Below are 23,138 nucleotides of genomic sequence, written 5' to 3' on the forward strand. Positions count from 1 at the left end.
AAAGGCTGCCAGAGAAAAGAGATAGGTCACATTTAAAGGGAAATCAAACTGGATCTCAGATGATTTCTCAATTCAGACTCTCAAAGCTAGGAGGTCTTAGAATAATATATCCCAAGCTCTGAAAGAAAATGGATGCCAGCAAGAATATTATACCAGCAAAATTAAGCTTCAGCATTGATGATGAAATAATAAACTTCCATTATAAGTAAAAGTTAAGAATTCACAACTAGAAAATGTGCACTAAAAAAACAAACTCAATAAAATACTTCAAGAAGAAATGAAAAATAAAAATGAAAATCAGCGAAGAAAGGAATTACACTAGAGGAAAAATCAAAGATGAAATTAATTCAAATTAAAAACCAGAAATAAATCAAAATGACAGGGAATAAAAGTAATAATTTCTCAATCATAACACTGAATGTAAATGGCCTAAACTCATCAATCAAAAGACATAGATTGGCACACTGGATTAAAAACAAGACACAACAATATTCTGTCTCTAAGAGACTCACCTCATAGGCAAAAACATTCACAGACTGAAGGTTAAAGGATGGGGGAAAAAAGCATATCATTCACATGAATCTTGTGAACAAGCAAGGGTTTCTATCCTTATATAGGATAAAGAAGACTTCAAGCCAAAGTTAATCAGAAGGGACAAAGAAGGATATTTCATACTGCTTAAATGAATTATACATCAACAAGATATAACAATTGTAAATATTTATGCCCGAAATGATGGAGCATCTACATTCATCAAACAAATCCTTTATAATTTCAAGAATCAAATAAACCATGACACAGTAATACTTGATGATTTTCACATACTACTCTCATCACTAGACAGATCCTCCAAACAAAAACTAAATAAAGTAGCTATAGAACTAAAAAATATAATTAATAATTTAGATATAACAGATATATATAGAATATATTTCATCCAATGACTAAAGACACTTTCTTATCAGCAGCATACATGTCATTTTCTAAAATAACTATATCTGAGGCCAAAAACAACTCTTAGAAAATACAAACAAATAATGAAAATACCCTGCATTCTATCAGATCACAATGGAATGAAATTAGAAATCAATGATAAAATTAAAATATCAAAGTTAATCTAACATATGGAGACTAAATAATATGCTATTGAATGATAGAGAGCAGAGAAATCAGGAGTGAAAAAAATACTTAGAGATAAATGAGAATAGGAACACAAAAAATCAAAACCTGTAAAATACTATTAAAGCAATTCTAAGAGGAAAGTTTGAACTTGTTCTCAAAACAATAGAAAGTCATCAGAGACGTAACCTAACTTTATGTCTCGAATGCCTAGGAAAAAAGAACAAATCAACACCAGAAGTAGTAGAAGATAGATAATAAATAAAATCAAGAGCTAAAATCAATGAAATTGAAATAACTACAACAAAAATAATCTAAAAATCAAAATGTTGGTTGCTTGAAAAAAAATAATATTGATAAACTCTTACCCAAGTTAACCAAGAGTAAGAGGGAAAAGACTCAAATTACCAAAATTTGTGATAAAAAAGGAAATATAAACACAGACACTACTGAAATAAAGATGATAATCAGAAAGTACTTTGAAAATTTATACTCTAATAAAATGGAAAATCTTGAGACATCGACATATTTCTAGAAGTATATGACCTACACAAATTGAATCAGGATGAAATAGAACATTTAAACAGAAACATTCAAGCAATAAAATTTAAGACACAATCAAAAGCCTACCAACATAGAAAAGTCCAGAACCAGATGGATTCTCAGGTGTGTTCAACAAGACCTTCAAAGAAGAACTAACACCAAAACTCCTCAAATTATTCCATGAAACAGAAAAGGAGAGAACCCTTTCAAACTCAGTGTATGAAGCTACTATCACTCTGATACCAAAACCAGACAAAGACATCAAAGAATGAAAAGTTCAAACCAATATCCTTGACAAACATACATATAAAAATTTTTAATAAAATATTGCCAAATTGCATATGAAAACATTTTAAAAAGATACTTCAGCATGATCGAGTGAGTTTCATCCCAGGAATACAAGGTTTGTTCAACATACAATATCAATAAGTCACCATATCAATAGACTAAAAAACAAGAATCATATGATTATCTCAATAGATGCAGAAAAAGCATTGGACAAAATACAGTATCCATTCATATTCAAGACACCAGAAAAACTAGGGATAGTAGGAACATACTTCAATATTGTAAAAGCTATATATGCTAAACCCAAGGACAACATCATTTTAAAAAGAGAAAAATGCAAATCATTCCCTCTAAAATCTGGAATAATACAAGGTACCCTCTTTCACCACTTCTACTCAACATACTCCTTGAAACTCTAGCCAGAGCAATTAGGAAAAAAAAAAAAAGAAAGAAAGAAATTAAAGAGATACAAATAGGAAAAGAAGAGCTCAAACTATCCCTATTTGCTGACAACAGGATTCTATATTTAGAAGACCCAAAAAACTACATGAGAAAACTTCTAGAACTCAAACAAATTCGGCAAATTAATAGGATATAAAATTAACTCCATTAAATCAGTTGTGTTCCTTTATGACAGTGATGAATCAACTGAAAGAGAAATTAGGAAAACTATCCCATACACAATAGCCTCAAAAAAAATTGAAATATTTTGTAATCAATCTAACAAAAGAGGGGAAAGACCTCCACAATGAAAACTAAAGAGCACTGAAGAAAACCATAGAAGATGGAAAGACCTACCATGTCTTGGATAGGCAGAATTAATATTGTCAAAATGCCCATATGACCAAAAGTACTATACAGATTTAATGCAATTCCTATTAAAATTTAAATGATATTATTCATAGAAACAGAAAAAATCATGAAATTCAATTGGAAAAATAAGAGGCCCAGCATTGCCAATGCAATACTTAGTGAAAAAAAGTGAAGCAGGAGACTTCACAATACCAGACCTTAAATTATGCTACAGAGCTACAGGAACAAAAACATCATGGTATTGGCCCGAAAACAGACATGAAAACTAATGGTACAGAATAGAAGACAGAAATAAATCCACATGAATACAATTCTCTCATACTAGATAAAGGCCCCATAAACACACTGGAGAAAAGACAGCCTCTTTGACAAATGGTGCAGGGAAAACTGGAAATTCATATGTAGCACAATGAAATTGAATCCCTGTCTCTCACCCTGCACAAAACTCAACCCAAACTGGATCAACAACCTAGCCATTAGACTGAGACCCTATACCTACTAGAAAAAAAAGCAGGACCAACTCTCCATCATGTTGGCTTAGGAACCAGCTTCCTTAACGACATTCCTAAAGCACAAGAAGTAAAATCCAGAATCAAAAAATGGGATGAATTCAAACTAAAAACTTCTTCACAGCAAAGGAAACAATAGATTGTGAAAAGAGAGCCTACAGAAAGGGAGAAAATCTTTACCACATGCACCTCAGATAGAGTGTTAATCTCCAGGATCTATAAACACTTCAAGAAACTTAATACCAAAAAATTCCCCTGAAATAACCCAATCAATAATGGGCAAAGGAACTAAACAGGCACTTCACAGAGCAAGAACTATAAATAGCCAAGAACTATATGAAAATATGTTCAAAATCTCTAGCAATCAGAGAAATTGCAAATTAAAACTACACTGAGATTCCATCACACTCAAATCAGAATGGCAATTATCAAGAATACAAGTAACAATAAATGTTAGCAAGGATATGGGAGAAAAGGTGCACTTACACATTGCTGTTGGGAATTGGTTCAACCACCATGGAAAGCAGTATGGAGGAGAGTCCTCAGAAAACGTGGAGTGGAACCACCATTTATCCCAGCTATCCCACTCCTTGTTTTATTCCCAATGAACTTAAAATCAGCATACTATAGTGACACAGCCACATCAATGTTTATAGCAGTTCAATTCACCATAGCTAAACTATGGAGCCAACCTAGATGCCCTTTGATAGATGAATGGATAAAGAAACTGTGGTATATATACACAATGGAATATAACTCAGCCTTAAAGAAGAATGAAATTGGCATTTGCCAGTAAATGGGTCGAGCTGGAGAATATCATGCTCAGTGAAATAAGTCAATTCCAAAAAACCAATGGCCAAATATTCTCTCTGATATACGGATGTTAATACACAATAGGGGGTGTGGATAGACATTCACTGGAGTAGACAAAGGGGAATAAAGGGAAGGGATAGGAAATACAGCAGAATAAATTGGACATAACTCTCCAGTGTTCTATGTTCATATATGAATATACCATCATTGAAACTACACATCTGTACAACCACAAGAAGTTATATTCTATGCATGTATAACAAGTCAATATACAATCTACTGTCATGTATATCTAACAAGAACCAATAAAAAAATTAAGAATATAATCTAGGGAGTCTGGTCCCAGAGTCTGTGTTCTTAACCATTATAATGTGATGCTAAGATTACATCTAATACTACTCTAAGTATTCATCTTCAAACAAATTAAAGTTATAAAATTACAATTTTTTTTCAAGCCTATCCCAAATCTCACTGAATAGATACAAGAAATATAAAAGTGACAAGAAATCCATAACAATCCCAGAGATCAAAAAAGTTCACCTCAAAGATAGAGAGCACTGATGCTCTTCAGTCAACCAGAGGGGCGTCCCTACCTGCTCCTGGTTTACACTGCTGAGGAACTCACAATGAAATGAATGTTGCCACTATTGTTCACTTTACTACTTTTTCTTTTTTTTTTTTTTGGTACTGAGATTGAACTTAGTGGCACTAAACCCCTGAGGCACACTTCCAGGTTCCTTTTTGGATTTTTCTTAGATTCATGGTCTCACTGAGTTGCTTAGGGAATTGTTAAATTGCTGAGACTGGCTGTGAACTCACAATCCTCCTGCCTCAGTATCTGGAACTTCTGAGATTACATGGGCCACTGCACCCAGCTCCTACCTACTCTTTTAAGCTACACTATCAAAACTAAGATTCTATCTGCTCTCTTAGTTACTTCTGATCTTTAGGTAAACAGTAGACAGTTTCTAACTGCTGAAGAAATACCTACTGGTTTCATTTATGACCATAAATGAGAAACATAGACACCCATTTCCAACTTTGGGGAAATCCAAGATTGCCAAGTAAAATTAAACAAAAAGCAAGGAAAAAGTACCTAAAAGAAGTCAATGTAGTGAGCATTAGATAATTTTTTTTAGTTAAATTTAATTATTTTTTAAAATTTATTTGATTCATTGTACACAAATGGGATATGATTGTTGTTTCTCTGGTTGTACACAAAGTAAAGTCACACCATTTGTGTAATCATACTTGTACATAGGGTAATGATGTTTGTCTCATTCTGTTATTTTTCCTTCCCCCCAACCCCTCCCCACCCCTCTTTTTCCTCTACACAATTCATCCTTCCTCCATTCTTGACTCCCTCCCACCCACCCCATTAGTATCATCATCTGCTTATCAGAAAGATCATTCCACCTTTGGTTTTATGGGATTGGCTTATCTCACTTGGCATGATATTCTCCAACTGCATCCCTTTACCTGTAAGTGCCATAATTTTATTCTTTATGGCTGAATAATATTCCATTGTGTGTGTGTGTGTGTGTGTGTGTGTGTGTATCACAGTTTCTTCATCCATTCATCCATTGAAGGGCATCTAGGTTGGTTCCATAATCTAGCTATTGTGAATTGAGCAGCTATGAACATTGATGTGGCTGTATCTCTGTAGTATGCTGATTTTAAGTCCTTTGGGTATAGGCCAAGGAGTAGGATAGCTGGGTCAAATGGTGGTTCCATTCCAAGTTTTCTAAGGAATCTCCACATCATTTTCCAGGGTGACTGCACTAATTTGCAACCACACCAGCAATATATGAGTATACCTTTTTCCCCACATCCTCACTAATGCCTATTGTTGCTAGTATTCTTGATAATTACAATTCTAATTGGGGTGATATGGAATCTTAGGGTAGTTTTGATTTGCATTTCTCTTATTACTAAAGATGTTGAACATTTTTTTCATATATCTGTTGACTGCTTGTAGATCTTCTTTTGTGAAGTGTCTGCTCATTTCCTTAGCCCATTTGTTGATTGGGTTATTTGTATTCTCAGTGTGATGTTTTTTGAATTCTTTATAGATTCTGGAGATTAGTGCTCTACCTGAAGTATGTGTGGCAAAGATTTTCTCCCACTCTGTAGGCTCTCTCTTCACATTGTTGTTTCTTTTGCTGAGAAAAAGCTTTTTAGTTTGAATCTATCTCAATTATTGATTCCTGCTTTTATTTCTTGTGCTTTGGGAGTCATGTTAAGGAAGTCTGGTCCTGAACTGACATGATGAAGATTTGGACCTACTTTTTCTTCTATAAGGTGCAGGGTCTCTGGTCTGATTCTGAGGTCCTTGATACATTTTGAGTTGAGTTTTGTGCAGGGCGAGAGATAGGGGTTTAGTTTTATTTTGCTGCATATGAATTTCCAGTTTTCCCAGCACCATTTGTTGAAGAGGCTATCTCTTCTCCATTGTATGTTTTTGGCACCTTTGTCTAGTATGATGTGACTGTATTTATGTGGGTTTGTCTCTTTGTCCTCTATTCTGTACCAAGGATGTACCTGTCTATTTTGGTGCCAATACCATGCCTTTTTTGTTACTATTGCTCTGTAGTATGGTTGAAGTTCTGGTATTGTGATTACCCCTGCTTCACTCTTCCTGCTATGGATTGCTTTAGCTATTCTGGGTCTCTTATTCTTTCAAATGAATCTCTTTATTGCTTGCTCATCATTTCTATTCAACATTGTCCTTGAAACTCTAGCCAGAATGAATGGACAGACCAACGAAATTAAAGAGATACAAATAGGAAAAGAACTCAAACTATCCCTATTTGCCGATGACATGATTCTATATTTAGAGGAGCTGAAAAATTCCACCAGAAAACTTCTATAACTCATAAATGAATTCACTAAAGTAGCAGGATGTAAAATCAGTGCTCATAAATCTAATGCATTTTTATTCGTAAGTGATGAATCCTCTGAAAGAGAAATTAGGAATACTACCCCATTCACAATAACCTCAAAAAAAAATTTGGGAATCAATCTAATGAAAGAAGTAAAGACCTCTACAATGAGAACTACAGAACACTAAAGAAAGAAATTAAAGAAAACCTGTCCCATGTTCTTGGATAGCTAGAATTAATATTGTCAAAATGGCCATACCACGAAAAGTGCTATACAAATTCAATGCAATCCAGTTAAAATCCCAATGATGTACCTCAAAGAAGTAAATGTTTTTAAAATTCTAAATAGTAAATAAAAAATATATACAAAAACTCATAAAATTATTATAGAAGAAAAATGATTGGTAAATAATAAAATTATCCTTGAAAATTAAACTACTCAACTGAAAAACTTAATTTAATTAATAAAAACAAGGCAAAACATGATTATACTTTTACACACCATACAGTGGTCTCAAATAGCATATAATAAAAAAGAAACACAACTATGAGAGCAACATAAAACAAGGAAAAGAGATCCAAGATAACCAATACCAAACAAAAAGAGTTGCAGAAGGAGAGAATAAACAGTGAAGTTAACCAAGGGACAAATAAGAAAAATATTCTATAAAAAGAAAAAAAAAAAAGAAAGATGTCACTATGTGAAAGAGGTTCATCAAAGAATAAACAATACTGAAAACAAGGATCACACCTAGACATAAATCTTATAAATCTGCCATGTGCTTACTGATTCAACTATAGCACATAATAAATAAAGCACACATTTATCATATATATCCATAAACTACATCATGATTCATAATATCAAAGATACGTAATATGTACAAATATCACATAAAATAATTGAGCACAAGGATTCAGAGCTGGAAAATAAAGTAAGTCTCATATGAAGGGAGACAAAGCAAATGCCTCTCAGTCTGTGGACTTAAAGGAGCAACTTTTCCTCTCCAGAAATTTGCTGCATATCAAGTTATTACTGGAGGCAGAAGTCTGAATATAAGACAAAATCCTGCCAAAACACTCTGTCTCAAAAGTACCCTCTTCTGAATGCCCAGTCGAAGTATACACAGACACACACAACATTACAGGATAAACTCATGCATGTAACAGTTAACATAGCAAAACAGAGGCTGTAGGGTTGACTTTTGGCTAGTAAACATTTCCCTAAACAGATGGGATTTTTCCCCCTCATCATAAAACTGTTCCTCACTTGAGGCACTGAACACCTGTTTGTCTTCTCAGAGACTTGATTTTTTATAGTTGGCAGGCCAAAGATGCCTAGGCACATGACTAGTTCCTTATTAACACTGGCTACTGAGATTCCACTGCATCCCTGGGCAGAAACATGGCTCATTACTGGATTTTCACTGCTGGAGAAAGGAGAAGGTTCTATGTGATTCCCCTGTGAAGGAAAGTATAAGGATCTTATACAAAGATTTCTCCTGCCTCCTGCCTATGCCTCTTTGCCCTTGCTGATCCTGCTGTTTATCTTTCACCTCACCTATGATACAACTATATGCTATGTCCCCTACATCATCATAAGGAATCAACTAACATGCAGAGACCCCTCCAACAGCTTATACACTAAAATTCTCTAATTAAAATCAGAAACTTAGAAAGAAAAAAAGGTGAGTCTAGAAAAAATTAGAATGATAAAAATGACATAAAGTCAACAGAGAAATTATATAAGTCAAAGAAGCAATATCTTAAATAGATGACAAGTGATTAAATTCTATAGCAGGTATCCTCTAAACTCTTGGTCTTAGGTTCCCTTTACATTTTTAAAAAATTACTGAGTATCACAAAAGAACTTCCATTTGGATTATATATACAATATATGCAGTACTAGAAATTAAAACAGAAACACTTTTAAAATAAATACTCATTAAAAATAAAAATAAATCTACTAAATAACATAAAAACGATTTAGGAACAATATCTTTTCAAAAACAATCAAAGAGAAAATAGTATTGCTTTGTATTTTGCCATTTTTTAAAGGCCTGGTTTCATAAAATCCCACTATATTCTTACACTCCTTTCTGCATTCAAGCTGATGTAATGTATTTATTTGAAGAACATAAAGAAAATATTTTCTCACATAGGTATGTAACAGGAAAGAAAGCATTTCAAGAGTCTTCTCAGATAACTGTGAAGGTTCTTTTCTGACATTACAACAAATGCAACAAGTGAGGAATTCCTTAAAAATTTGTTGTGTGGTGTAATCTGAAACTATATTAATGAAGCGTCCATCCATTAGTCTCTAGCATTTGTTTTAAATGTTTTGATTCATTGTATACAAATGCGGTACAACTTTTCATTTCTCTGGTTGTATAATCATACATGTACAAAGGGTAATGATCTATGTCTCATTCCATTATCTTTCCTTCCCCCGTCTCCTCTGCACCCCTCATTTCCCTCTACACAATCCATCCTTCCTTCATTCTTCCCTTACCCGCCCCCTGCTGCATTATGTATCATCATCCACTTGTCAGAGAAAACATTTGGTCTTTGGTTTTTTGGGATTGGCTTATTTCACTTAGCATGATATTCTCCAACTCCATCCATTTACCTGCAATGCCATAATTTTATGTTTCTTTATGGCTTAAGTCTCTAGCACTTTGAATGAGTATTTTCTGCCCATGTAGGGATTTTAATATTATGTTCAAGTCATTCAAACACTGTTGGTTCACTATACATAAAGCTTCCAAATACTGACCAATTCCATTAAACAATGTCAAAACAAGTGATTTATTATTATCAAACTCAGCTGTCTTCAGGTATGAGGAAGCCATCAAGCTCATGATGATAGGGACAGGGTTTCCAAAATTCTAATTTCCACTTAAACAGTTCAGTGTTATCACTATTAACAATTACCACCAAGTTGTCAGTTGTTCTTACACTACATATGGTTCTATGCTAAAAAAAGTGATGTGTATTTCATATAATTACATAAGAGTTTTCCTTAAGATTACATCATACTGTAATATGAAGACTTACTTTGTACCTTCCATTTCTTCGCAGACTATGAAAAATATGTGTATTCAAGAGACATGTATTCATGCTCCATTTTTAAAGGTACTCCTAAGTGAAACTGTGTTTATGGGATATTTTGTATAAAAACAGGTTTTTTTAAAACTGTGCTTGCTTTTCAGTGAAGAAAACATTGCGTATTTGTAAATTTCAGTACCAAAAACTTGCTTTCTGATAAAGTGTCCATAGTTTACCCACCATAAGTACAACTACCAATATAATACAAGTGGAAAATATTTATAACCTTAGTTTTCAACTTCCTAACCCCTTAAAAGTTGTCTGAAAATAACTTATCTATTAAATTCTTAGTGGAATTAGAAACAAGCAAGAACACTACAACTTAGGAAAACAGACAAAATATGTGAAAAGAAAAATATCATAAGGAAAAGTGAACATATTTTCAGAGATATATTCAGAGTTAATAGCATTAAAAAATGCAAACTATGAGTAATACAACATTTTACATCCACTATACAGTAAAACTATTGCATTGGTAATAAGGATAAACACAAGTTTATGTACATCATGAAAATGTAATAAAAAGTTTAAAAAATAAATCCTGTAAATGTTAAAGAAAGGAAAGAATTAAAAATAAGAATTTATAAAACAAAAACAGATACTATTATAACAATAACAAGTGAAGACAACAGAAAATATAGTCACTGAAATACAAAAGAAAAAAGTCATCAATGTTAAAAAGTAAACAATTTAAGTGAACAGGACAAATTAAATTTCAGACATAACATACCTAAATAAAGTTTCCGTAAACTGCACAAGAGTACCTAAAACACATCATGTTTAAAGAGATTTAATATATAAAAGACAAATTTAAAAACATGGATGATAAATTAAGGAGCCCTAATACTGCAAATACATTTAATTAGTGTACCATAATAAAAATAAATTGAAATGTTAAGAAGAGAGTCCTCCACTGGGGAAAAGTCAACAAATCAAAATCCCAAAATCCAATATTTAGTTCAATCACATTTTCTGACACAGTGAAGTAAAAATACAAAAGCAACAATTAATATCTCTCAATTTTGTTTTGTACCAAGGATTGAATCACTTTAGCCACTGAACTACCCCACCTGCTTTTTTCTTTCTTTGAGACAGGGTCTTGCTAAGTTGCTGAGGTTGGTTTTGGATTTGTGATCCTCCTGCCTCAGTTTTCCAAGCCAATGGGATTATAGACATGCACCACTGTTCCAGGCAAAAATCTCTCAAAAATTTTTAAACAAATAAAACAATAAGTAACAAATGGGTTAGAAATGAAGTCACAGTAGATACAACCAAATATTTAGAAATGATAATAATTAATGTAACAAAAATAGTGGGATGAAGTTAAAATAGTAATGGAAAGTAAATGTATAGCCTGAATTATAATTAACATAAAGGAAAAAAGAATATTTTTATAATTTTTTTTTATTTTTACAGACTGCATTTTGATTCACTGTACACAAATGGGGTACAACTTTTCATTTCTTTTTTTTTTTTTTTTTTTTTTTGGCGGTACTGGGGATCAAATTCAGGGCCTTGTGCTTGTGAGGCAAGCACTCTACCAGCTGAGCTATCTCCCCAGCCCCACAACTTTTCATTTCTATGGTTTTTCACAATGTAGATTCATACCATTCATGGAATCATACATGTACACAGGGTAATGATGTTTGTCTCATTCCATCATCTTTCATACACTCGCCCTAATGAGACAACTGTTCAACTCGAGTTAGAGATGGCAACACAAGGAAAGAAGATAAGGAAAAGAACAGAAAAAGATAAGAGAAGGATGAACTAGGGAAATATTTTCAGAAATCTAATTTAGATAATAAAATCTACACACTGATGATTAAAAAACTAAACAATTTTAAAAGACACAATTACATAAAACACAATAAATATCTTCATGTCAATTAATTTGGAGAGTTGGATTAAATTCTCTCTAGAAGAATATGAATCTCTACAATGTATACAAGAATAAAGGGCAAATCAAATAATACAATAACTATATTAAAAAGTAACTATAGGAGACAGATTTCCTGACATGATAGCTAGAGAAGCTCTATGAACCTGTTCTTCAACAAAACTGATATAAATTTTTAAAGAACATAGAGTGAATAAACATTTATTCAAGAAAATCTAACAAAAGTCAGAAAGAACAATAAGTATATGAACCAAGTATTTGTGCCAAAAACTATTCCCTCTCTTTCTCTCAGCACAGCAGAAGAGATGAAGACTCCACGCCAGACTGATAAAGAGATCACAGGGCTATCTCTGACCTTAGCGCCCAGCTGGAGGATTATCTCCAGGAGAGGCAGAGGTCTCAATTCATAGCTGGCTCATTCCTTGGGGCTCAAGGTGAGGCATAACATCATGGTGGAAGAATGTGAAAGAGGAAAGCAGCTCACATGGTAATTAGGAAGCAGAGAGAAAGACTACATTCTCCAGGTACAAAATATAAACTCCAAAGCCATGTCCCTAATGCCCACCTCCTCCAGTCACACCCTACTCTCCTTCAATTACCAATCAGTTAATCCCCATCGAGGGATTAATTCACTCTCATAACCCAATCATTTCTCCTCTAAACCTTGTATTGTCTCATACACGAGCTTTTGAAGAACACTTCATATCCAAATCACAACACTACTGCAACGCATAACCACAAATTTTATTGCCTAAATAGCACATTTATTATCTTACAGTTCTAGAAAGCAGAAATCTAAACTGAGTCTTTCTAAGCTAAAATCAAGTGCATTTCTTTCCCAATTCTATGCATTAATTATCAAACGTTTAGGAAAGGAATGTACAATGTGCTACCTTTTCCTCATTTGGGAAATGGCAGTGTACTATTAACATGGTACTTAGAATTTAAAAGCAATACACACTAAATCAACATCATCATCATAGGAAACATGATTTATACAGCCCCTACTTTCATTAATGCACTCAAATATATCTGTATACATGGGGACATTCCCCTAAAAAACAACAACAAAAAAATTCTAGGCCCTGTTAACTATTCTGTGCCCTAACCCCAATAAACTGCACAAAGTAAAATACACATAGTAGATTTCAATCTCACAAAAGAGGTGAAAGACCTCTACAATGAGAACTACAGAACACTAAAGAAAGAAATTAAAGAAAACCTTAGAAGATGGAAAGAACTCCCATGTTCCTGGATAGGAAGAATTAATATTGTCAAAATGGCCATACTACCTAAAGTGCTATACAGATTCAATGCAATTCCAATTAAAATCCCAATGATGTACCTTGCAGAAATAGAGCAAGCAATTTTGAAATTCACCTGGAAGAATAAAAAACCTAGAATAGCTAAAGCAATCCTCAGTAGCAAGAACGAAGCAGGGGGTATTGCAATACCAGATCTTCAACTCTATTACAAAGCAATAGTAACAAAAACGGCATGGTATTGGTACCAAAATAGACAGGTAGATCAATGGTACAGAATAGAGGACACGGACACAAACCCAAATAAATACAATTTTCTCATACTAGACAAAGGGGCCAAAAATATGCAATGGAGAAAAGATAGCCTCTTCAACAAATGGTGCTGGGAAAACTGGAAAACCATATACAACAGAATGAAATTAAACCCCTATCTCTCACCCTACACAAAACTCAACTCAAAATGGATCAAGGACCTCAGAATCAGATCAGAGACCCTGCATCTTATAGAAAAAAAAGTATGTCCAAACCTTCAACTTGTTGGCTTAGGATCAGACTTCCTTAACAGAACTCCCATAGCACAAGAAATAAAAGCAAGAATCAACAACTGGGATAGATTCAAACTAAAAAACTTTCTCTCAGCAAAGGAAACTATCAGCAATGTGAAGAGAGAGCCTACAGAGTGGGAGAATATCTTTGCCAACCATACTTCAGAATCTATAAAGAACTCAAAAAACTCTACACCAAGAATACAAATAATCCAATCAACAAATGGGCTAAGGAAATGAACAGACACTTCACAGAAGAAGATGTACAAGCAATCAACAGATATATGAAAAAATGTTCAACATCCCTAGTAATAAGGGAAATGCAAATCAAAACTACCCTAAGATTTCATCTCACCCCAATTAGAATGGCGATCATCAAGAACACAAGCAACAATAGGTGTTGGCAAGGATGTGGTGAAAAAGGAACACTCATACATTGCTGGTGGGGTTGCAAATTAGTGCAGCCACTCTGGAAAGCAGTATGGAGATTCCTCAAAAAGCTTGGAATGGAAACACCATTTGACCCAGCTATCCCACTCCTTGGCCTATACCCAAAGGACTTAAAATCAGCATACTACAGAGATACAGCCACATCAATGTTCATTGCTGCTCAATTCACCATAGCCAGATTGTGGAACCAACCTAGATGCCCTTCAATTGATGAATGGATAAAGAAACTGTGGCATATATATACAATGGAATATTACTCAGCCATAAAGAATGATAAAATTATGGAATTTGTAGGCAAATGGATGAAATTGGAGAATATCATGCTAAGTGAGATAAGCCAATCTCAAAAAACTAAAGGACGAATGATCTCGCTGATAAGCGGATGAGGACATATAATGGGGGGTGGGAGGGGTTAGCATTAGGTTTAGGGTTAGGTTTAGGGTTAGGGATAAGGAGTGTGGTAAGAATGAAGGAAAGAAGGACTGTATAGAGGGAAAAGAGGGGTGGGAGGGGTGGGGGGGAAGGGAAAAAAATAATGAATCAAACATCATTGCCCTATGTAAACGTATGATTACACAAATGGTATGCCTTGACTCCATGTACAAATAGAGAAACAACATGTATCCCATTTGTATACAATAATAATAAAAAAAGACTAAAATAGCAAATTTCCTTTAAAACAAAACTTAAACTATTAAAGTATTTTAAAACATTAAGAAATACTAATCCAGGTATGGCTGCACATGCCTGTGATCCCACCAACTCAGGAGACTGAGGCAAGAGGATCACAAATTCCAGGTACGCCTCACCAACTTAGGGAGGCCCTAAGTCACTTAGTGAGACCCTGTCTCAAAATTTAAAAAAATTAAAAGGCTGGGAATATAGCTACTGGTAGACTGTCTCTAGGTTAAATCCTCAGTACCAAAAAAATAAAAAATAAAAAAGGAGAAGAAATGATATAAAATTAAATTCATTTCTTACCATATACAAGATATTTTAGTTGAAGATTTTTAACAATTTCTTCCACAGTAGGTTTATACTCGAGGAAACATGTGTAAACTCCACTCATAGCCTCCTCGAAGTTCTGAAATATAAGGCTTCCTGTGGATGTTACTTGTGCAGTGCTGTTTTCTAATAAAGCAATAAGATAGAGTTGCTTAAATTACATAAAACAGGTAAAATACAAAACAATTTTTAAGCAGATTCAAACCATCAAAATTTATCTACATAGTCTTTAGAATGAGTTGGGGGGCAATGTTTATATTGCTTCTAGTACTAGTTGACAGTGGGTGTCAGGATGACCTTCTTAGTGTCAGATTTTCACTAATCAAAGTTCATCAACTGTGTGGTTAAGAAATTTAACAATGGAATGAATATAATGAGCTCCCTAATTTACTCTTTGCATTGAGCAGAGCACTATCAGAAATATAGTACATATAAACACAAATATATATACATATATGTGCATACACATATGTATTATACATGTTATATTATAAAATAAATATATATACAAAATACATAAAGATATATATACTATATAAAATATTACATGTTTTTTAATGATGAATTATGTATGACTTCAATAAGCTTACAAACTGCATATGAAATTGATAAAACAGTAGAACAAAGGCTAACAGAATACTATCATTAACAGAGATTTCTGTCACTACACAGATATAAAGCAAAATTTGAACTATAACTTTGAGGGGTGAAAAAGAAAAACATATAGGATATTAGATTATCTGACTTGCCCAAGGTCACACAATAACAGAGGTGCAATGTTGGGAGTTAGATTTGGACATAAATTCGCATTTTGCTTCAACATGTCTTATAAAGAATCACACAAGAATAAAGCTATGTTGTAAAATAGAAAATAAATAAATCTGCCTTTGAGGCATTAAGCCCTGAATTTGAGAACTACCTTTCACTTCTCAGAAACGGTGTAACCTTTGTTAATCACTTGATCTTTTTGAAGTACAGCTCTTTTATTTGTACAATGAAGAATCATGACATTTGACAGTCTACTTCATACAGAATTGTTCTATGTAACAGTTATACTAAAGGTGAAGGTACTTGCAAAGTCTATATATTATTATGCAAATAAGGTTTTATTCTGAAAGTTCATAACTACAGTTTTGTTTCAGAGACTTTCCATACATTAAAATTTACCTAATAATTAATATTGCATTCATCAGAATTGCATTACCTCAGGAAATGATTGTCTACCTTTTCCTATTTTAAGTAAATGTTTAAATATTTGTAAATTTTAAGTAGAAAAATTTCTTCAAACTAAGATAAAGATGAGTATTCTTAATGCTGAAATTTTCATTATTAATTTGTTTTATAAATATTGATTGAGTTACTAGTACATGTAAAACCCTGCTTCAGATACTGAAGGATAAATGATGGATATATCCACCCTCAAGCAATTTACATAGAGCAATATGCCTGGAGAACTCCCATTTATATATTCTAAATGAAGCTGAAAACATGATATAAATTTAGAATACACTTCTATTGTAATACCTTTTTCCATGAATATCTCTTAAGAAAGATTACATATTAATTTTAACATGTTAAGGCTTCTAAAATAGACTAAGAGCTTGTAAGTGCCTGCCATCTATCTCAACAGAAACAAATGCCTCACAGTAATACAACAAAAATGCCTGTAAATTTTAAATAAATTATCAATGAAGTCATATATTTCCTAGCAGTAATTTTTGAAATGGAAGTTTGCCACTGGAAAAGTATCAATAAATGTGTCAAAATATCTATTTAAATATCTACTCCAAATGTAAATATTATGAGGTCAGAAAACTGAGTAGCATTAAAACTATAATAAAATGTCATCTGACTATAAAAAAAAAATTTTAAACCACCCATTTACAAGGAATCCAGAGAATGTCATATCCCACAGAAGAACTCAATTCTTCAATATTGCTTGTCAGTGATCATTTCATAGATCCTTAAGTGACTAAGTCTAAATGGAAATTTATGAAGCTAAGGGCTATGTAATTGACATTGATAACAAGATAGTTTAAGAACTTATGCAACAACAGATATTCAATAAATGTTTCATTAAAGTTAGTACTTCTTCCTTTCCAGCTTATCTAAAAAAATTGAACCAGATCTCTAGAAGTCCATGTCTTGAAATTCTAAAATTAACAAAATTTAAGTGTAACTTAATTACAGCTAATTATGTTTGAAATAGGTTTATACTTCTGGTTTCAGCTCAGAAAAGGAAAATGAATGTAAGAGTATCAAACACATGATTATAATAGGAAAAACCTAAAAAATCCCTGCCAATTAATAATTTTTCTTGATCTATAATGGAATTGAGGTGGCAGGGCATAACTGAGAATAGAGAAGGCCTAAAGGAAGAAGGAGGATCTGAGCATTTGCTTCAGCTTCTACATAAGTAGTTGCTATGGTTTGGATCCAAAATATCCCCCAAAAACTCATAGTTAAGGACTTGGTCCCCAGTGTGCAGCAGGGTTCAGAAATGGGATCTTTGGGAGATGACAGTGTCATGGGGACTTTGACCTCAATGAATTAATTCATTTATATATTCACAGTTTAACATATTTTGGGAGAGAGTAATTTGGTTACGAAAGTGACACTCAGCTTCATAGCTGCCATACAGTGCACAGCTTTGTTCCACCACATGTCCTGGCCATGATGCCCTGCCTCACCAAAGGTCTACAAACAGGCCAATAGATTATGAACTGAAACCTCCAACACTAGGGATCAAAATACATCCTTCTTCCTTTTAAGCTGTTTGTGTCAGGCATTTTGTTACAGCAACAGAAATTTAACTAACATGATAAGAAGATTCAGCCAAAAACTTTTGATGAATTGTTAAAACCCAAGTGAAGACCAATGTGAGCATATTAACCCTCTGGGGATCACAGAGTAGGAAGTTGTGCAATGTTACAGGTTTTTGATTCACATACTCCTCCAAGTGCTAACAGGAAACATCAGGGGAAACTTGAGCAAGTTTTCCATATGGACTGGCTAGAGTAATGTAAGCCTTGCCAAAACTCTACCTATTCCCATTTTTCCCACACCTCCCAATGGAACAAAGTTTTAATACAGAGAGAGAAGACAGAAACTGTCACCTACAGTTCTACAGAAACTTGTTGCAGCTTAAGAAACAGGAAACAGGAGAAATGTTTCATCCTTGAAAAAAGTCAGGAAGAAGTGCTAGGTCAGATTAAGCTGGAGGAAGAACTGCAGCAATCATGAAGGCCAAATTCCCAAGAAACTAAGACCCTATGCTTGCCAAAGATTAAAACTAAATCAGCTCAGAGAATGTACCTCCCTCTGAATTACCAATCACTAACAAGGATTTAACTAAAAAAAAAAAATCCAGGAATGGAATAAAGCTGGCAGAGCTGCAAGAAAGTTTCTGAGTGACAGTTCAAAATTAGAAAACCAAGGAAAGATTACACACTGGAAAAAATTTCTAATGAATCACAATGTAGTTGAAACATGTTAAGAGTATTTGAAGCTTTCAATGCACTGAATATAGTCATAGCAACAACCAATATCAAAGACTGAAAAGTTTTTACTAAATTAACACAAACCTCAACACTAAAGAATGTTTATCTCAAAGCAGAAAAACATCCATTGTCCTATTCAAGATGTCCACCTTCAATAAAAAAATTGGCATATGAAAAGGCAAAAAAACGGCACATTCACAAGATAACAAGGAATGCTGAGGACAAGACTCTTTTATGGCATAGGTATCAAAATTATCAATGATTAATTTAAAATAATTAGTGTGATAAAAGATATACTAGAAAATAGACAACACGCAATATCAGTTAAGCAATTTTAGAAGAGAAATTCAAACTACAGAAATGATCTAACAGAAATACTAAAAAAATATGAAATTACTCAACCTGAAACATAAGAAGAAAAAAGGAAAATATGAGATCTACAGAACTATATTAAAAAAGGACTGTGTAAGCATGATAGAATATCAAGGAATTTTAGAAGATGGAGTGGCAAAAAGGTATTTGAAGACAAAAATAAAAAAATAAAAAGGGCTGGGGATACAGCTCAGTGATGATTAAGTTCAATCACCAATACCAAAAAGAAAGAAAATACAATTAAATCACCAAAAATGAAAAGTCAATGATATTAGAAAAAGATGGTACAGCGATTATAGAAGGACAAAGATAAGAAATACAGCAGACTTCCAATTAGAAATCATGCTAGCAAAAATAAGTGTCATCTTTAGAATGTTGAAAGAAAAAAAAAAAAACTGCCAATCCAGAATTCTAAAGCCAGCAAAAGACTTGCAAATTAAACACAAAGGAAACAAAATGAAATAATACAGATAAAACAAATCAGTATTTTGAAAACAGAAAAATAACAAGAGAAAATCAATGTAACCAAAAACCAGTCCTTCAAAAAGGTGATACAATTTTGAACATATAGCCAGAGAGAACAAAAACAAAGATAACACAATCAGGAGAAATAGGGCCATATTGCCATATATCCTGAATATATTAAAAAGATAAGAAAATATTACAACTACTTTTCTAATACAACTTTGTACACATAAAGTCAACAAGCTAAAAATTCCAACAAGCTGGATGACTTCCTTGAAGATGCAAACTACCAAAATTCATAAACTGGTGATGATCCTATTCCTTCCTCATTGAGACTGTATCTATAAACTCTGAAGTCAGACTGCAAAGACATTTGACTTTAGGAATATACCTTATTCACTCAATACCTTTGTTTTCCCATATATAAAATGGAGAAAGAAAGTTGCTGTACTTACTAGAAAAGCTTATTGTGGAAATTAAATAAAAAATATGTGTAAATTGCTTAGAATACTATCTCATACATAGTAACAATTATATAGTGATATTATTTTATAAAATTCATTATTAAGTGAAATAAATGAGACACTGAAAGACATATATACATGATGTTACTTATGTGTGGAATCTAAAAAAGCCAAACTATACAAACAGAAGAGAAGGGTCATTATTAGGGTAAGAGATGGGATAAACTACCAGTTGTTGGTGCAAGGGCATGAACTTTCAATCATAAGATAAATAATTTCTGGAAATGATGTATATCATCATGACTACAGTTCACAATAATATATTATATACTTGAATTCTGCTAATAGAGTAAAGATCTTAAGTGTTCTCACTAGAAAAAAAAGGCAATCATGAATGATCGCTGTTAATAGCATGATTGTGGCAATTATTTCACTACATGTACCTATATCAACATATCACATGTATACCTTAAATATATATATATTTTTATTCATTATTAATAAGAACACTGGCAGAGGAGGTGAAAGAAAAATGTGAAAAAATTTCACAATAACCAAGTCAAAATATACACTTTTAGAATATATAAAAGAATGTACATATGTATAAATTTATATGGTAAATGTACAAAGAAAAGGAAAAGAATAAAATTGCAAATATTCAGGACAGTGTTTACCTGGTGGGGTTTGAAAATATAGGAAAGAGATTTTAAAGCAACTTATTGGGAAGTTCAGTCTTGGTAATAGTATAATGTTAGCTTTTAGGTTCAAGGATGTTTGTGTTACTGTGCTTGAAAACTTCCATATATCTTATAAACATTTGTATATATATATATATATATATATATATATATATATATTTCAAAATAGAAAATTAAGGTATAATAATCTATGATATTATTTTTAAGCATGATAAGGGTAGATTATAGGGAAAAACCAAAACACATAAGTGTATATATGCTTATATATATATATTTGTATAAACATTAAGAAAAGTGGGAAAACTCATGCATCAAAAAGAGATAACTCTGGTACTATAAGGGTTAGAGTAGGAAGTACAACTTTTCACAAGATGCGTAATACCTCTGTAAATAAATACTTGAATAAGAGAGATTGAACAAATCTAAGAATTGTCCACTATATTTCATAACATATCTAAACAATTGAATATATTTTCCCAAAGGAATGTACAAGTAATTACATAATCATATGATTTCTTTGGCTCAATTTTAGTCAAACTATCTTTAGAATATTCTATAAATAACTAAAGTACAGTGTACTTTAAGCTACAGTCCAAAGCACTCCTCTTTTACAAACTTTAAGAAAATTAGAGATTTAGCAATTCTTTCTGAAATAAAAAGTGACAAGCATTATTAATAAACTTTAAAAGTTGATAGACAATGAACCATATGATGTCACAATAATGAAGTTAGAATATCAGAATTCCCTGACAATAGATTTTATACATAAAAAACATTGTATTAATGTGATTTTATCCTTATCTGGAAATAATTACATTTCTGAGAATCTATTTTTCCATTATGAAAGTAAATAAAATAAATTGCTACTCCTACTTAAAGGAAAAATTGAATTATATACTACTTAAAGGATAAATTGAATTACATACTAAACTTTGTAGTATAAACTGCAAACAAAATCTGGCATGCCAACTTAGAGAAAAAAATGTTTCAAATTTCAATTTCTGATTCAAAGGACTAACAAACACACAGAAAAATTTGACACTTAAATGTTTCCATTTTTTAATTTCAGTTTCAATATAACACAGAATGTATTTAAATTATATTTCTGTATTACATTATATGCTAATATCAGGGAACAACAAAAATATAATTTATTATATTTTTAGTATCAAGTGTTTTTACACCTTAATCATTTTGCTGATTTAAACAAGCTACCACACCTCTTAGGATTTCTTTTACTGACCCCTTCCAATTCCATGAATACACAGTACAACTGTTCCTACTATGTTACTGTAGTGAAGCAGAAGTTATATCTCACGTTTTTATCTCCCACAAAACCTAGAACAATAGCATCTACCAAGTAGTCATTGACTAACGAATACTAGACAACTCACTTTCAAAGAACCTCCACCTCACCTAGAGAGCAGACTGATTCTTTTAAAGTTTGGACTATGAATGAATATTAGTATTATAAAAACTCACATCCCTCAACTAAATAAAATCTGAATTAAAACATGTTAAAAATAAATATTTCCTATAAAAGTCTCGTTAGGAAGACTCAATAATAATTTTCTTTCCTTCATCCATGATAAGTAATGTAACTCTGCAGATTTTAATCCACAGGTATTATCTCTAATCCATAAATGGTTTTAAAAAGGAAAGACAAGGAAACCCGGTAAATTAAAAAAAAAAAAAAAAAAAAAAACCTTTCCTCTAAGGATATGTAATAATGATTAAGCACTTCATTGAACATATCTTTAGTATTAAATTCATTAGTCCATACTGCTAGCAAAGGTATAAATAAAACCATCTAAGGTGATTTATATGTTTTTAGGTACACTATAAAATATATAAGCTTTTATCAAATTAGAAACAGAATACAAGTAAAATATTCATTTCAAACTAAAATATGAAGGTAAATAGACAAAATGGCAAACTCAGATATATAAATTAATTTCTGTGTGGGGGGAAAAAACATTTTTTGGAACAGAGATGTTTTGAGAACTCTCCAAAGAGTTCAATCTTGTGGTATGTCTCTCTGTTGAATAAAGGAAAGTAAAATACAGTAACACCATCTAATGTAGACCTACCCAGAAAGAAATTACAAAGAAAATAGCTTAGGAAATAGGTGAGAAATAAGCATTGTTTTTTTAAACTCTGAGTACACTTCAGATACTTCTCTTTAATTATGATAGCTGAAATAAAATCCTACCTGAAACAATTTTTCCTTTTGGCCCATGCCATTGGAATGACGGATCTATCAGTTCGGAATTTCTCAGTCGTTGGGTTACACATAGCACATGTGGACTCTTTTGATGGAGCATGACATATACTTTCACTGAAAATAAAATAATAAAATGTTCCAAATATATTTTATGTTCTTTCTTTCTGTATAATACCTT

General features: G+C 32.5%; 1 protein-coding gene across 3 annotated transcripts in view; it reads right to left on the bottom strand.

Annotated features, from left to right (window-relative positions):
• Zpbp (zona pellucida binding protein) overlaps nucleotides 1–23,138 on the bottom strand; it is a 103,924-nt gene that overhangs the window by 68,650 nt on the left and 12,136 nt on the right. For 2 of the 3 annotated variants that reach the window (XR_007109868.1, XM_047561760.1), the window contains exons 3-4: nucleotides 22,949–23,074; nucleotides 15,214–15,363 (exon numbers count right to left, since the gene is read on the bottom strand). Coding sequence is in view for 2 of the 3 variants with exons in the window: in XM_047561760.1 (XP_047417716.1) it covers nucleotides 15,214–15,363; nucleotides 22,949–23,074 (276 nt within the window). In the remaining variant the exon portion in view is untranslated. The remainder of the gene's footprint in view (nucleotides 1–15,213; nucleotides 15,364–22,948; nucleotides 23,075–23,138) is intronic. The other variant, XM_047561759.1, reaches the window with a different exon arrangement.

This window comes from Sciurus carolinensis, chromosome 8 (assembly GCF_902686445.1).
Source record: "Sciurus carolinensis chromosome 8, mSciCar1.2, whole genome shotgun sequence".
Classification (NCBI taxonomy): domain Eukaryota; kingdom Metazoa; phylum Chordata; class Mammalia; order Rodentia; family Sciuridae; genus Sciurus; species Sciurus carolinensis.